This window comes from Egretta garzetta, unplaced genomic scaffold (assembly GCF_000687185.1).
Source record: "Egretta garzetta isolate BGI_Z169 unplaced genomic scaffold, ASM68718v1 scaffold136, whole genome shotgun sequence".
NCBI lineage: Eukaryota > Metazoa > Chordata > Aves > Pelecaniformes > Ardeidae > Egretta > Egretta garzetta.
Window position 1 is genome coordinate 1394758 of NW_009260066.1, and position 14155 is coordinate 1408912.

General features: G+C 39.1%; 1 protein-coding gene across 3 annotated transcripts; it reads left to right on the forward strand.

The window, feature by feature from the left end:
• Nucleotides 1–6: 6 nt before the first annotated feature.
• On the forward strand, nt 7–12866 carry FAM151B (family with sequence similarity 151 member B). Of its 3 annotated transcripts, XM_035896635.1 has the most exons (6): nt 7–189; nt 1926–2015; nt 2129–2294; nt 5720–5937; nt 7017–7152; nt 9334–12866. In XM_035896635.1, the coding sequence occupies exons 3-6, from the start codon at nt 2140–2142 to the stop codon at nt 9482–9484; spliced, it is 660 nt and encodes a 219-aa protein (XP_035752528.1). In that variant the 5' UTR covers nt 7–189; nt 1926–2015; nt 2129–2139; the 3' UTR covers nt 9485–12866. The 3 variants fall into 3 exon arrangements, with proteins under 3 accessions (XP_035752528.1, XP_035752529.1, XP_035752527.1); XM_035896636.1 differs by lacking the exon at nt 1926–2015; XM_035896634.1 differs by lacking the exon at nt 7–189 and having other exon boundaries at nt 1317–2015.
• The last annotated feature ends 1289 nt before the right edge of the window (nt 12867–14155 follow it).

A 14155-nucleotide genomic window follows, 5' to 3' on the forward strand; every position in this document is an offset into this window, starting at 1 on the left:
GTGAGGCGCTCCCGGTTTGCATTCTAGGCCAGGCCCATCGACAAGGCCCTTCCTTCACCACCTGCCAGCCGCGCAGAGCCGAGCCGGGGTTTACGGAGTCTCCTGGCTTCACACGCTCAAGCTAAGCTGGTCCGGAGCGCTGTTCAGTTTGTGTGTTCGAGCGGCGGCACGCACAAGCTGCTGCGGCAGGTAACGCTGGGGGTGGTGCGGTCCTACCGGGGTGAGCCCGCAGCTGGCTGATAGAGAATCACAGCATGGCAGGGGTTGGAAGGGACCTCAGGAGATCACCCAGTCCAACCCCCCTGCTAAAGCAGGTTCTCCTAGAGCATGTTACACAGGACTTCATCCAGGTGGGCTTTGAATATCTCCAGAGAAGGAGACTCCGCAGCCCCCCTGGGCAGCCTGTGCCAGTGCTCTGTCACCCTCAAAGCAAAGAAGTTTTTCCTCATATTCAACTGAAACCGCTTGTGTTTCAGTTTGTACCACTGCCCCTTGTCCTGTCGCTGGGCACCACTGCAAAGAGTCTGGCTCCGCCCTCTGACACCCACCCTTAAGATATTTGTATGTATTGATGAGGTCCCCTCTCAGTCTTCTCTTCTTCAGGCTGAACAAGCCCAACTCTCTCAGCCTTTCCTCGTAGGGGAGATGCTCCAGTCCCCTCATCATCCTTGTAGCCCTCCTCTGGACTCTTTCTAGGAGTTCTTCATCTTTCTTGAACTGGGGAGCCCAGAACTGGACACAGTACTCCAGGTGGGGTCTCACTAGGGCAGAGTAGAGGGGGAGGAGAACCTCCCTCGACCTGCTGGCCACACTCCTCTTAATGCACACCAGCCTGGGCAGTAGTGGTCAGGTTGCCCCTGCTCGTTCCAGCTTGATCTCGTGGTAGGTCACCCTTGCCATTGTGCTGGCACTTCTGTTCAGGGATCTGCTCGGGAAAACAGAAAATGGGAGTGACCTGATGAAAAGCCCATCCATCTATCCTCCCCCCCTGCCCTCCGTCTGGTGAGGTTCGGTATCAGTGCTGTTAACAGGGCAGCGGGCACTGGAGCAAAACCTCATGGGAAGCTGCCATAGCTCCCAGCCTGGCTTTGCCCTGGGTGCCTGCCCCTCGAGCAGCAGCTGCAGTGCTGGGAGGATAGGCGATGCAACAGCTTCGTCACAAAACCCGTCCCGTCTCCCTGAAACACTTCAAGATTCCCAGGTAGTTTTGACCCCATGGGGATGGCTATTCTAGGTCTTTTTAGGGCGGGTTTGAAATTGTGTAATGTCTAATACGCTGGGTAATATTTCTTGGATTCTACAGGACAGTTTTATTACTGCTTTCCCCCGTTTTCTTCAAGATGATTAAAGTATTTCAGGTTATTTGTGTGAGCAGTTTATTACAGTGAACTTTAGTTTAATTTGTGTGAATATTGGGGAAATAAGTAATATATTTATGTAATTTTATACATCAGTTCCTTTCTCTTGACTGTATAATTACTATCTTTTAAATTATTATTTCCATCTTAGTAGCTGTATATATTGAATTCTCTGCAAAGGTGGTAGCACTGCCCAAATGCTCGGATGCTCTCATTATAGAAAGCTGTTTTCAAGAGCTTGCAGCATTCCTAAGGTTTCCACTCCCTTCTCTTGTGTTTCAGCTACCATTTTCCTGGCAGATATTTCTGGCTGGCTGGCTGACTTTTCTTTTGGCTGAGCTGGATTGCTCAGTTTTGAGAATTAGAACTCTCAGTCTTTGCCAGCATTAAAATCTTCTGGTCACCTGGTCTAAAAAGCTTTTTCTGGAACCCAATTTTAAGAGGAAAAGATTTGAAATTTAGCAAGAGCGGATGCACATTTTGGATGTTCATTTTGCTGTTCCTCTGAAAAAAATGTGATAACTTGGCCAAATATATCTACAAAAATCAAGTTTTGCATGCTTGTAGATTTCTGAAGAGTTTAGTGACTGAAGTACCCAAAGAAATGCACCCCTGTTGCTTCACAGACAACAGCTCGTACTGGGGGATCTTTGTGGAGTAAGTGTGCACAGTCCAGTGTAGAAAGACTTGTCCCGTAATTGTTTCTCTGGGGCAGGCACTGGAAGTATTGGATTTGCTTCTGTTAGAGCATTCATTTTTTAAATCAACAGGTGATGTTCACATGATAGAAGCAGATGTTCTTCTTCGTGGCGGCAAGGGAGGAAATGGAGACCCTATCATGGCTCATCCACCCGAAACAGACAGTGACAACACATTGCAGGAATGGCTAGAAGAGATTATCCACACAAATAAAGGCATCAAGCTGGATTTTAAGAGGTATCTCAAGGTTACAAAAGGATTTGTTTATTCTTTGCGATCTGGCCAATTAAGAGTTTTGCAGGTAGTGCTAACTATCTACTGGCCATGGTAGACCAAACTTATTGTGCAATTTAGTGTAATGCATTCCTTCCTAAACAGAAAATGCAGTGATACATAATCAGTATTACTAAATGCATTGCAAGAATAAAAGCTTTGAAAGTGTTTTGAACTACAAATAATGATTTCACATTCAATGCATTTGTTACCAAGTTGCTGTTGAGCAAAGTTTTCCTATCGGGAAAACTGAAATGACAGTGACTTTTTGGGGAGCTCCCACGAGTTTTATGCTTGTGCTAGGAAATAGGGAAAGACAGCCTTCTGAATGGAAAGTTAAATAGTAGCTCACAGGCTTCAAATGGAGCTGAGGCCTCTGGGTCTGTCTGCCTGGCAGCACACAGGTCTCTCCTGTTATCCAGCTTTCTTGGTGTCACTCTCTACCATGGAAGGGGAATGAAAGTGTCAAGGTTTTTCAGTGAGCTGCTGAAAAACTTGCTGAAAAGTCAACTTCTGTTCCAGGTCTACTGACGTTCATAATAATGTAGAAACATCATCCCATACCAGCATGAATATCTATATTTTCCCAGAGCTTCCCCCCACCAGGAGAGGAATTCTGTTTCCTGATCCGCTCCAATACTAACAGTCTGTTGGGGATGTCTCAATTCAAGAATTAGGTGTACTCCTTTGCATATCTGATCTCATACCACGTATGATGTGGTGGTAGATTCCTTCAGCATGGTTTGTAATACAAAAAAGTCACCTTGCTTTTTGTGCACAAGGTGCATGTATATTGAGGTAAATTCAGTTTCTTTGACCTAACTTCTTAATTAAATTTTCAGAGGTTCATTTAAAATTTTAACTGTTTCATTGTCTTTAATGGAAAATACACCTGAAAACCCCATGAGATTGCCTTGAAAAGTTTGAAATGGGATTTAAAGTGAGCTGTGATTTTCAGATGCACACCTCTGCAATTCCTAACTTTAGCTTTCTCTGAATTTGCATGTGCAATGTCTATTTTTGCAGCAGATGGAGAATCCACCTCCACATCAAAAAGAGCGAAATCAATGCCTAAGTACGCTATAGAAATGAAAAAAAAAAAAAGAAAAGCTAGATAGTTGTAAAATGTGATTTCTACCTGTTGTTCTTTTTAATGCAATCACAGTTTTCATGTGAAGATTCATGAAAATACAAAAAATGTGGGCAGGCTAAATCCTTTTATTGTTAACAGAATCTGTAAATGTCTGCCTTGTCAGAGAAGGAAAAGGACAAGAGAAGCAGACATTTGTTTGGGTTGTTGGGGTTTGTTTTGGGTTTTTTTCATTTTAATTATAGTTTAAATTAATTTAAAAATCACAAGGCATTTCCATCCAACGGCAGTGATTTAAAAAAGCTTTTAAAATTGTGTTGCATTATAAAAGTCTAATTGTATAAAAGCTTTTGAAAGTTACAAGCACAAAATGCAGATACAGTCAAATGAGCAACACAGATCATGATGTTCTTTTGAATAATTTTTCTTTGGTTACCATTGCTGAAATTTTGAGGATTATTTCAGCAGCACTTAAAAAATATTTTGTATCTTTCTACTCTGTCAAATAATCACATTTCCTGCTGGCTTTATCCACAGTAATGAATGTATTCTGCAAAAGGCCTTCGGAGTCCCACTTCAAAAATGCCAGAATCATTCAGTATGGAGTCAGCAATACATTTGAATTTTCCAAATGCTGTGCAATAAAAACAGTGCTGTCTGGGGGTTTTTTTTGTTTGTTTCAAGAGATGCTGCTTTCGGCTTTTTTCCCTTTACGTTATCTTGTATTTTGTCGTAAAAAGGAAGGCATTCCACTGGCTTTGACAATCACTTGTATATGGGAAAAAGTGAGCTGTTCTGGCCTCAGACAATGTGAGAACTATTTAAGCCAATGAAGTTAACTCAAGCCATTACTAGGTTTTCTCTAAGACTAACTAATACTAACTGAAAGTGCTGAGTGGCATTCTCCCACTATGCAGCTTTCTCAACAATAGAAAAGTTGAAATGTGCAACATTACTTTTTACAGGAAACAACACATGTAGCTCAGGGGACAATTTTTGGCTGTAGAGCTAACCCAGTGTAACAGCTGGCTGCCATTCCTGTTTTTGGCTGCAAATCCTGACACAATTTGTCTAACCTCATCCAGAGCCAGGTTAGGGAATAACTTGGTACAGAATCATCCCTACAAAACAGTGAGAACAGTTGTTTGCCACTTTGTGTCCCGTAACTCACACGTTGCTGCTAAGGCGAGCATCAGCACCGGTGAAAGGGGCTAGAGATACAGTGGCCTTGGAATTAGGAACTGGGGAGACGTGGGAGCAGTTAACTGTCACCTGTGTGGCTCAAACAGGCACCCGTGGGGCACGCAGCCTGTGGTTTATATGGGTGTAAGCTGGAGCAGTTGTGATCCTCTCCTTGCTCTTCACAGTTACTCCTCTTCCCCTTGCTTTTCCTGGTGTTCCTGTGACACCCACAGGGACCAGTTTAGGATGTTGAACAGGGAAACTAATGCTGCAGAACAACAGGAGGAATTTTCTGTTGGCTCATCTCTCTATCGGGTCGCTGCAAAATTTTGAGGAGAAGCTAGAAGATGCTTTTCATGACTCACAGGAGAAAGCACAGGTTCTTGCTATTAGTAAGGAAGTCACAACTCTGACCATAACAATTTTAAATTTCTGAGTGTTATGTAGAATGTTAATTAGTTTGCTGTGAGAGAAAAAACACATATTTTCTTGGCATTCATTCCTTTTCCCCATTATTCCACATTTCCTTTCCTTCCACAATACTGCTGTTTTGAAAGTTCTGGTAGGATAGAGAAAGAGTATTGTTTGTCTTCCAGTTATGCTTTTTCTTTCGATTTGAGGGAACAGTCGGAGTATGTGACTTAAGGTGTGTTGTTAAATGTTTACAAGTGGTGCTACATTGGTTGCTCAAGTGGTTATATCTCATACGTAATAATTAGCTGTAGGATGAATGTATGAAGGGCAGACTTCTTCATGCTGCCACTACTATGCCACACTTTCAAGCTGTGGGAACAACTGCTACAAAAGTATTGGAGCCTGCAGTGGATTCCTTAATTAAAATCCTTCCTAAGAGTTCAGTAACATCCAAGTCTTAACAGGTCAGGAGTTAGAAGGGCCATGAGATAAGAGCCATGTAGCAGTTCACCTTGGGCAGCAGGGAGACAATGCTACTTTACACCGGGAGTAATAGTCATCTCATGGTAGAAAGGGTCCTCAGCATTTGCTTTCTGGTTTACAGGGAGGGTTTTGTTAACGTATCCATCTATATATGTACTGTACATTTCCCACCCTTAATCTGAGTGAGGTGTCTCATCTCACCCATGTGTTATTGGTACAGTCTAGAAGCCGTACGGCCTTCCTTGGAGCTTCTTCAACATGTGAAGCAGGATTTGAGGCGACCCGTTTGGATCAACGCAGACATCCTACCGGGACCTAATGGAAGTAATGCTGTAGTGGATGCAAAAGGTTTCCTCGACACTGTCACTTCATTTTTCCCAAATGTAACCCTATCGCTGGGATGGACAACTGGCTGGCATCCTGACAAACACAATAAAGGTAAAGGTAGAAAATTGAATGTTTACACTGCATAGTCTGTTTTCTTCAAATTCATTTCATAATTGATTTGAAATAAGCTATATGCTGTCGTCTTAGTTTGAAAATAGTAGTGACTGTAAGAAGAATTTTCTTCATTGATGTATGATCGTGTCTTGTATAGAAATTAGTTCAGTGTTTGAGTTGCAACAGAACTCTAGAAAAATCTGGTATTTTTGTCGTTAAACTTCAACTCATTCTCACATACTGAGGAATCCTGGGGGATAAATTGCTTAAGCCCTGTTTCAGGTAGTCTGCTCCTTGAATCCTAGGAGTATTGATTTGGTAATAGGAATTCTGGCATGTTTTCTGAAGAAAAATAATTAGCTGGAAAATTAAAAGCCTATCAGTGTGCTTTTTTAGTCTTTCCAGTCACTATGTTGCCTATGAGTAATTGAGAAAAAATTTTTAAGTTTTGTTATTGAAGTTAAGATTTTCATAGGCTGTAGAAGTAAAAGAACAGTTAAATACCATTTTAAGTAGCTGCAGTGCTTGTAAAATTCTCAACAGCAGGCACTTCAAGTGTTTCAGATTGCTTGATACTAGCATTTTTAAGCACAAAAAATTTCAAGTTCTTCATTTATGTATAACTCCAGTCCTACTGGATTAATTAATTTTTTTTTTCTAAATTTTTCATAATGTTTTTGTTTTTAAAGGGTCACCATCAAGTTAAAACTAGTCCATATTGAAGTCATTGGCAGCAATGTTTTTTAGAGAAAGGGCAAACAGATGATTTCCTGTACATTAAAAAATGTCACATTATATAGCTATATGTAAAATAACACTGCAGTTGCTGGAAACAAAGATTTTCAAAATAAGTTTGTTTTTAAATGTTAGTGTTGCTTTTTTTCTCTGGGACAATGACGTTTTTTATTTATAATCATTTAGCAATTTCATTTTATAATTACATGATTTTCACAAGACCTGTATTTGCTCTTGTTTTGTTTTGACAGCCTAACCATTCTGTAAATCATTGTGTCTTTATTTTGATAGAGACTGTATTTGTGAAGAATTCTTTTTAATCAAATGGTCTTTTACTGTAGGCTATGATTGGATGATGGTGAAAGAAATGGCTCAGATATGCAGTTCACTTTCCCAGCCTGTAACTTTCCCTGTACGAGCAGCGTTAGTACGACAGTCCACATCTGAGCTGTGCTGGTTAATCCAACAGTCGGATAGGTAAGTTTGAGGGCCTTTATTTTTAGCTGTCTTTATAATAAAGGCATGTATTTGTTTATGTAAAGCATAGCATATGTGTGTGTACATACTTGCCCCAACTGCATTGAAAATATTTTTTCTTTTAGTTTATCCCTTCAGTTCTTTAATTCCTCCAGTTCTTAAATTGTTTTGTCACACAGAAGTATTATTTAAAATAATAAAATTCCCCAAACCTCTTTTATTACCTACACTAAATAATTTTAGATCTTGTGTAGGCTTGTAATCCAGTTTCATTATAAACATTTCATAAGACTAATATAGTTAAATTAACTGAATAATTTGATGTTGCAATTAGGAATTAATTAAATTTAAATGTTTACATTTTATATATACTTTTTACTGGATTCAGTATTTATATTTTCTGTAGTAATGTCTCTTAAACATTAAAGGAGATTTTTAGATTGGAAGTCAGTGAGTTTGCTGCAAAGCTAATTAATTTTGCTTAGGTACTAGGTACTAGAAATACATTCAGTGATTTCCAAACACTGACTTACATTTTCTTTTAAAAAGTGGTCTTACAAACCCCCATAACAATTTCATTAAGAGAATTATTTACATGTAGTAGCATGAGAATAAAACCTGCTTCATATGTACTGTCATTTACTCATCTTTTTCAGCTACTCTGCCTACCTACACTTTAATAGTTATTCCTTTAGCACCAGCCAAGGTCAAAGCCCAAGGCAGAAAATTTAAGACAATCACTTGCCTGGAAAATTTCTAAGTAATTAGAAACAAAAGGATGGACAAATAAATTGCTCATTTACAGTGGAGAATCAAGAGAGAAATTAGAATTAAACATTTCAAACTGGGAAATTAATTTCAGAATATTGTTATGTTAAGAATATGTCTTGTAAATTGTGCAATTCTCAAGTACATCCTCGTTGGATACAAGCATCATTCCCACTGAAATACCATGATTTTCTCTTTTACCTCAGCATAAAAATCCCGATTTGTTGAGTGGGGTGATAAGAAGACAGAAATTCCTGAGCCAGTTTTGCAGACACACAACTAAATTCTGATTCACCTGTGTTCTAGATTAATACAGTTTTAATAAACAAAGGAGAAAATGAAGTATTTGTCATGTGGAGCTTGTGGAGGGTAATGCTTTTAACTTGAAATGATACTTCGAAGTTTTAATTTTTTTTTTAAAGTTCTAATAAAGTCTGTGCAATTAATGAGAAAAGTGTATGTGATACAGTACAGAAGATACATTCAGTTAATCAGATGGCATCACTGCACATCACTTAGGTGACAAAACATGGAGTATGAAAATCACCTACAACTGAGATTGCCTCATATTTTCCGTTCTAATGCTCTGCTTGTAGCTACTTATTACTTTGTCAGGCTTTAAATGCTCATCTTGGTAAATTTCTTTGCGAGATATCTGCCTAAGATGTATTTTACTCCCTGCTAGGTTTGGCAGAACAGTTCACACAAGGACCAGGCTACAGATAAATTCTTCTTGGTGGTGCAGGATTGTCCATCTTAAAAATGTTGCAGTCCTCCTTGGGAAGTTCTAGCAAGTTTAGCTTTAGGAGCAAGAACTTGAAGTTTGACTGGAGCCAAATTGCATGACTTACCTCCGAAATGAGGAAAAAAAAATGTGACAAAGGAATAGACCTCTGAAAATTTTAGTTTGCGTGTGTCAAACAGAGGTTTATTTAAAGACATATTCTTCAGCTAGTCTGTCTGTACCAAGCATTCTGTGCGCCCTGTGTGCAGACTAGCATGTGTTTGAGCATGCCTGTTTCTGGGGTGGCATTTTGATCCAGCAGTTGCTGTTTCCAGTAACTTGAAGTCACTTTGGTAACAACAGGGTTGGAGACACTCTCAGTGCTCTCGGCTGTAGCACAAATGCAGGGTGGAGAGCGATGATTTGCCTGGATGTAGAGGGGTGAGGAGAGCAGGGACGTATAAAACTGTTGATTCTGATAGTTCATTAATTGTGGTTGATTAACTTTGAAATCTAAAGGAGATTAAGGTTTTGATACTTAATTACATTCATAAAATTAAGATAGCATAGTCCTGAATATTTTTAGGAGCTTATTAGTGCAATGTCTTTCTGTCTCAAATGCTTTATCTTAAGATAATAACATATTCTTTTTTCTCTTTCTTTTTTTCCCGCCCTTCTTTTTGCTATAGATACAGCCTCACTGTTTGGACGGGAAAGGAAGATGTGTATTCTTTGGAAGACTTGCTTTACATCCGAGAAAACTTTGATAAAAGTAGGGTTTATTATGACATTTTAGAGCCAAAAAATTCTGAATTCAAAAAAGCCATAGGAATAGAATAGTAAATACGAACAAGTCGAAGCCTGATCTTACAGTATTTAGCCTCTTTAAATGTGAAGATTTCTTGTTTGGAGAAATGTATTTTCCTTACCAAAAGAAATGTATAGAGCACACCTGTGGTTATCGGAGGAGTTTTTGTATAAGACCTTACTGAAAGGCTTCTCAAATAGAAATTTAATGCCTTCTTAATTGTTACTTACACATCATATGCATGCTCCCTCTCATTCACCCAGTGGCGTGTGCTAAAGGCTACTCACGTTACCTAAATATTCTAGTCCTTCTTCCCTGCAAGCATAGGAAGGGGAGAATGGCCCCAGCTGATAGTTGTGGACCGAGGTAGTTTGCTACTAACTGCTTTCCTGGAAGCCGAGGTCTGTGGGACACTCAACCTCAAATAAAGCCTGTTTTTGCTTTTACAGGGGAGGACAAGAGTCAAGGCTGTATTAACTACAGAACTATGCAGCTCCCAAAGGGGTTATTTTGTAGCTCATCCTGATACACTCCATTTTTAATGCCATTGCAGTTGATAATGTTCTCACTCCTAGTCAATAGAAAATTCTGTTTGCTAGATGGGAAGAGTGGGATCGGTGATGCTACACATTCCGAGGAGAAAGAATGATTTTTACTGAATTAAAACTAATCAGGTTCTCTGCCATGTGGTAATTGTTCATTCCACACCATGGCTTGCCTCCATGCTTTCTGAGCCATCAGCAGTGTAGTCCTTGGAGTGTGAGAAGGCTGAGTTGGAGATGCAGCTGCACTGCAGGAGGTGCTGGGGTAAATGGAACCCCCAGAATGAAGAATGATCCTGTCCTGTACGTAAAGCACAGAGGTGGATTACAGTGACGTACACGTCAAAGACAGCATTAAAAGAGCTACAGTGGTTTATAAGAGAGAGAAATGCTGCTGGTTCTTTCAAGAGTTTTAAACTAAATTTTGAGTATAACAGGAGTTTTGTAGTCTGTTCTGCTGCAGACTTTCTGAAAGCCAGAGGCTCTAAGAATGAAATAGCTGTACAGTGATTAGTGCTTACAGCAAAAATTGCGCATTTATGTGATAGTACAGTTATTTTCTACATTCTCCTGGACATCTTTTTAACTCTCAGAATATGATTTCAAAAATTTTCAGAAGCTGAACTTCCCTTAGCGAAAGATTAAAATCATCGCAGCCCTTGCCACCTGCAGGAAAAGTCCGACCTCTTTCATTTTAAGCATTGTTTGGCTCTTTTGCTTCTGTATCTCTTAAAATGAATACAGACATTGACATCTGTGCTGACTGAAACACAAGCTGTGTATTGTGGTCTTTTTCCAAACATTACCAAGGGGTTTTTTTGCAACGACAAAGGAGATTTTGATTTCTAAATGAAAGCTGATTCTGTAAAGAGGCATTACCCTGGCATCTTCTTGCTCTCCTCTTCCCATTCCTCTCACATGCATGAATTTTAACTTCGATGTTCTACACATCGCTGGACAGGCTGTGGTCCTAAAGAGTTAATTACAGCAATTTTTGGTTCTTACAACTTTTTTATAGTATTAATACAACTGTGATAGAAAAGTTAGTTATATTTATTAATCCTAAATCTTGAAATGTGGTGATTTCATGCAGTCATTAAAATTTAAGATTCCTTGTTGTTACCTACAGCTCCTTTGCTTTTGCATTTTTGTCACCTACTGAGAGGTACTTGGGTAAAATTAGGAAATACTTTTCCAAATGAGGAAGAAAACTACCTAGTTGTACTTGGAATAGTTAAACAGAGCACTTAAATTAGTTTTACACAATCAGGCAACGTGAATGGCAGTAACCACCAAAAGGTCAAATCCAGCAGTGTAATTCCTTTTAATGAATTGGGAGAAATTACTTAATTTTTAGCTCATATTGACAACATGGTCTGATCTGAACAGATTTAACCGCTCCATTCTTTATAGCATCTGTTTCTTTGAGCTTTGCATGCATACTTTGCTATACCGTGGGAGGAAGAGAGATTAACTGTTTCCTAACCAATCATAGCTATGGAAAATACTTCAGATACTTCAAAGACCCTTTTCTAACCCAGATCATTTTGACTAACACGGGTTCAGGAGCTACTGTGTGAACAGGCGTGCTAGCAGATCTGATCATGAGGTATCCTTTTCTGGATGACAACCCTTTCATCTAACTCCCCTTCAGGGAGAACAGGATACATGAATGACCAAAGTTACAGGCGTTGCTTTGAATCTGTGGTACATACAGGAAACTAGTAGGAAATAGTATAGTTCAGAGGTTTTTATTTTCTGGGATATACTGTTGAACAAGAAGCACTCGGGACATCGGCTGGCTTTTGGAATCAAATGCTGCGTTACTCAAAATGAGTCGGGCAGGTGTCTGAATAACAGAATTTGCTTTTGAGGGACATAAAGGAAATAGCTTGAGGACACATTGCTGTAGCCACGTTCATTTATTGAATGAAAGGTGCAATTAAAGAGCATTGAGGTTTTTGTATTATTCTTACTGAACACTTTACTAGTTCTAGGCTTAGTCTGGGTTTCTTTTCAAGATACTGCTGGTCACTCAGATGCAGTGATACTCTATAGCCATACGTTTATTTCTAATAGATTTGAAGTCCAGAGTGTGTTGTTGTCCTTTTGTTCCACAATTTATATAAACGTTTAGGACTGGAATGGACTCCTAGGTCTTGTTTTAGCTCCTTGTTGCAGGCAGTTACATCTTTCAGTTGGTTAGGCCTTTTTGCATCTTCACGGGCAGACTTTTCTGTTACTTAGAAGCCTTTTTTTCCCCACTTATCAAAAACCATCTGAAGTATTAGTATTTGTTAAAACTGGTTAAACTATTAAGTAAAATACATTACCAGCAACTGCCAGAAGTATTTTTAAGGGTGTAGACATCATGGCAGAAGTATCACTGAGCAAAATATATGGATATTACACATGTATTAACAGGGATATTCAGATGAAATTAAAAGAAGATGTGATCTGGATTACCAGAAAAATTAATTAACAAGACCTGTAAAACTAGATGAAACAAAATGCTAGAAATTAATTCCATGAAGCATTCTTGCAGTAACAGAAGGGTTTGACTGTATGGTGAATTTGTTTATTCTGTATGGATTGTCCTGTATATCTGAATTTCTGTATGCTTTTTTTTCTTTTTTTCCTTTTTTTAACCTTCTGTCAGTGATCTATTCCTTGTACTTAATACTTTGTTGAGGAGCTGTAAATTCTGCCAGCTCTTTGTGGAATCATTCTCTGTGGGTGTTGCTTCATGTCTGTTGATATCTTTCAGCCAGGTTTTTAGTCTTAATTTTCCTTGTTACATCAAAAATCTGCTTGACTTCAATGGAATTAGGTATTGTTCAGGGTGTCTCGGTGAGTTAATTGATTAATAAAACATTTCTAATTTACCTCAAGTGTAGTTCGAGCTTTGTATTTTTCTGTGAATTTGATGTAACTTACTAAATACATAAAACAACGTTACAGAAGAGAATTGACATCATTAGTCCTGCACAACTACTCAATAATACCCTGCAGTAACATGTAAGTATACTGATGAAAGCAAAACAAGCTGATTTTCTGAGGTTTGTATTGTTTAAAAGTGCTGTGGAATTGAAGAAATGTCCCCAAAGACAGATATTTGAAAAGCAATTCTTCCCGTCTTCATCTTCAGCATTCATTTGAAGAATTACTCAGTTTTGGCCTACTCTGAAGGTCTTTTTCTTCAATTAAAACATTCAAATTAAAGCCTCTTAATGTTTTATTTAGTAGCCAGCTGTCTGCCATCAGGCCATTTGCTGATGTTACTACAGGTCTATTTCTGCACTGCCCATTAAACCCTGTTTAATGTTTGAGTCCAAGCACTGTAAATCTTTCATTTGTGATTTTTGTTGCGCTTTGTTTGGATACTGACAAAGTTAATCCCAGCACCTGGCACATGCTCTCTTTTTTCCTATCAGCAGTGTTTGTGCCACAGCTCCAGGAAGCCATACCTGAACCTTCCCAGTTCCCTTGTGCAGAATCTGGTTTACATAAACCTCCACTTCTGCAGCCCACCATCCAGAATTTTTGTTACTGGTGATCAAGAAAACCAACTTTTTTTTGTTGTGTTTTGATGCTCTTTGCAGACATTTACTCTTTAGTTTGTTCATTTTTTGTTGCAGGAATGTTTCATTCACCTGTGCAGTGTGAGTCCCCAACGCCTAGGCTTATGTTCTGTGCATTAACTTGTTTTATTTACTGTCTGTTTTACCAGGAGTTTTACCTATAAATCTTGTACTAACCTACGTTTAAAAGTAAAGGTAGCTGGATGACATCCAAGCCAGAGTGTGGTGTGAGGCTTTGCCTCTCTTCTAGGGCTTTGATGGATGAGTTTTGGCGTCTGTCTTTGCAGTGAAGTAGGATGTCACTATGTTCTTCTAGCTACTATTACTTCTGATGCATCTTTTTACTGCAATTTGCTGTAATTGCTGTATTATTACCCTTTTAGTAGCACGGTTGAAGAAGATACTCACTCCACAGTGCAGTTACGGCATTAAGGTCTGTGTTCCCTTATACGGGAGCAATAATTTCTGGCAGATTGGTGCAGTAAGCAGCTGGGGGTAGCATCTTAGGCTACCACAGCAGAGCTTATTCATTAAAAACCCATAATAAAGAAGCATTTTTTATTGTGCTTCTGGTAAAATT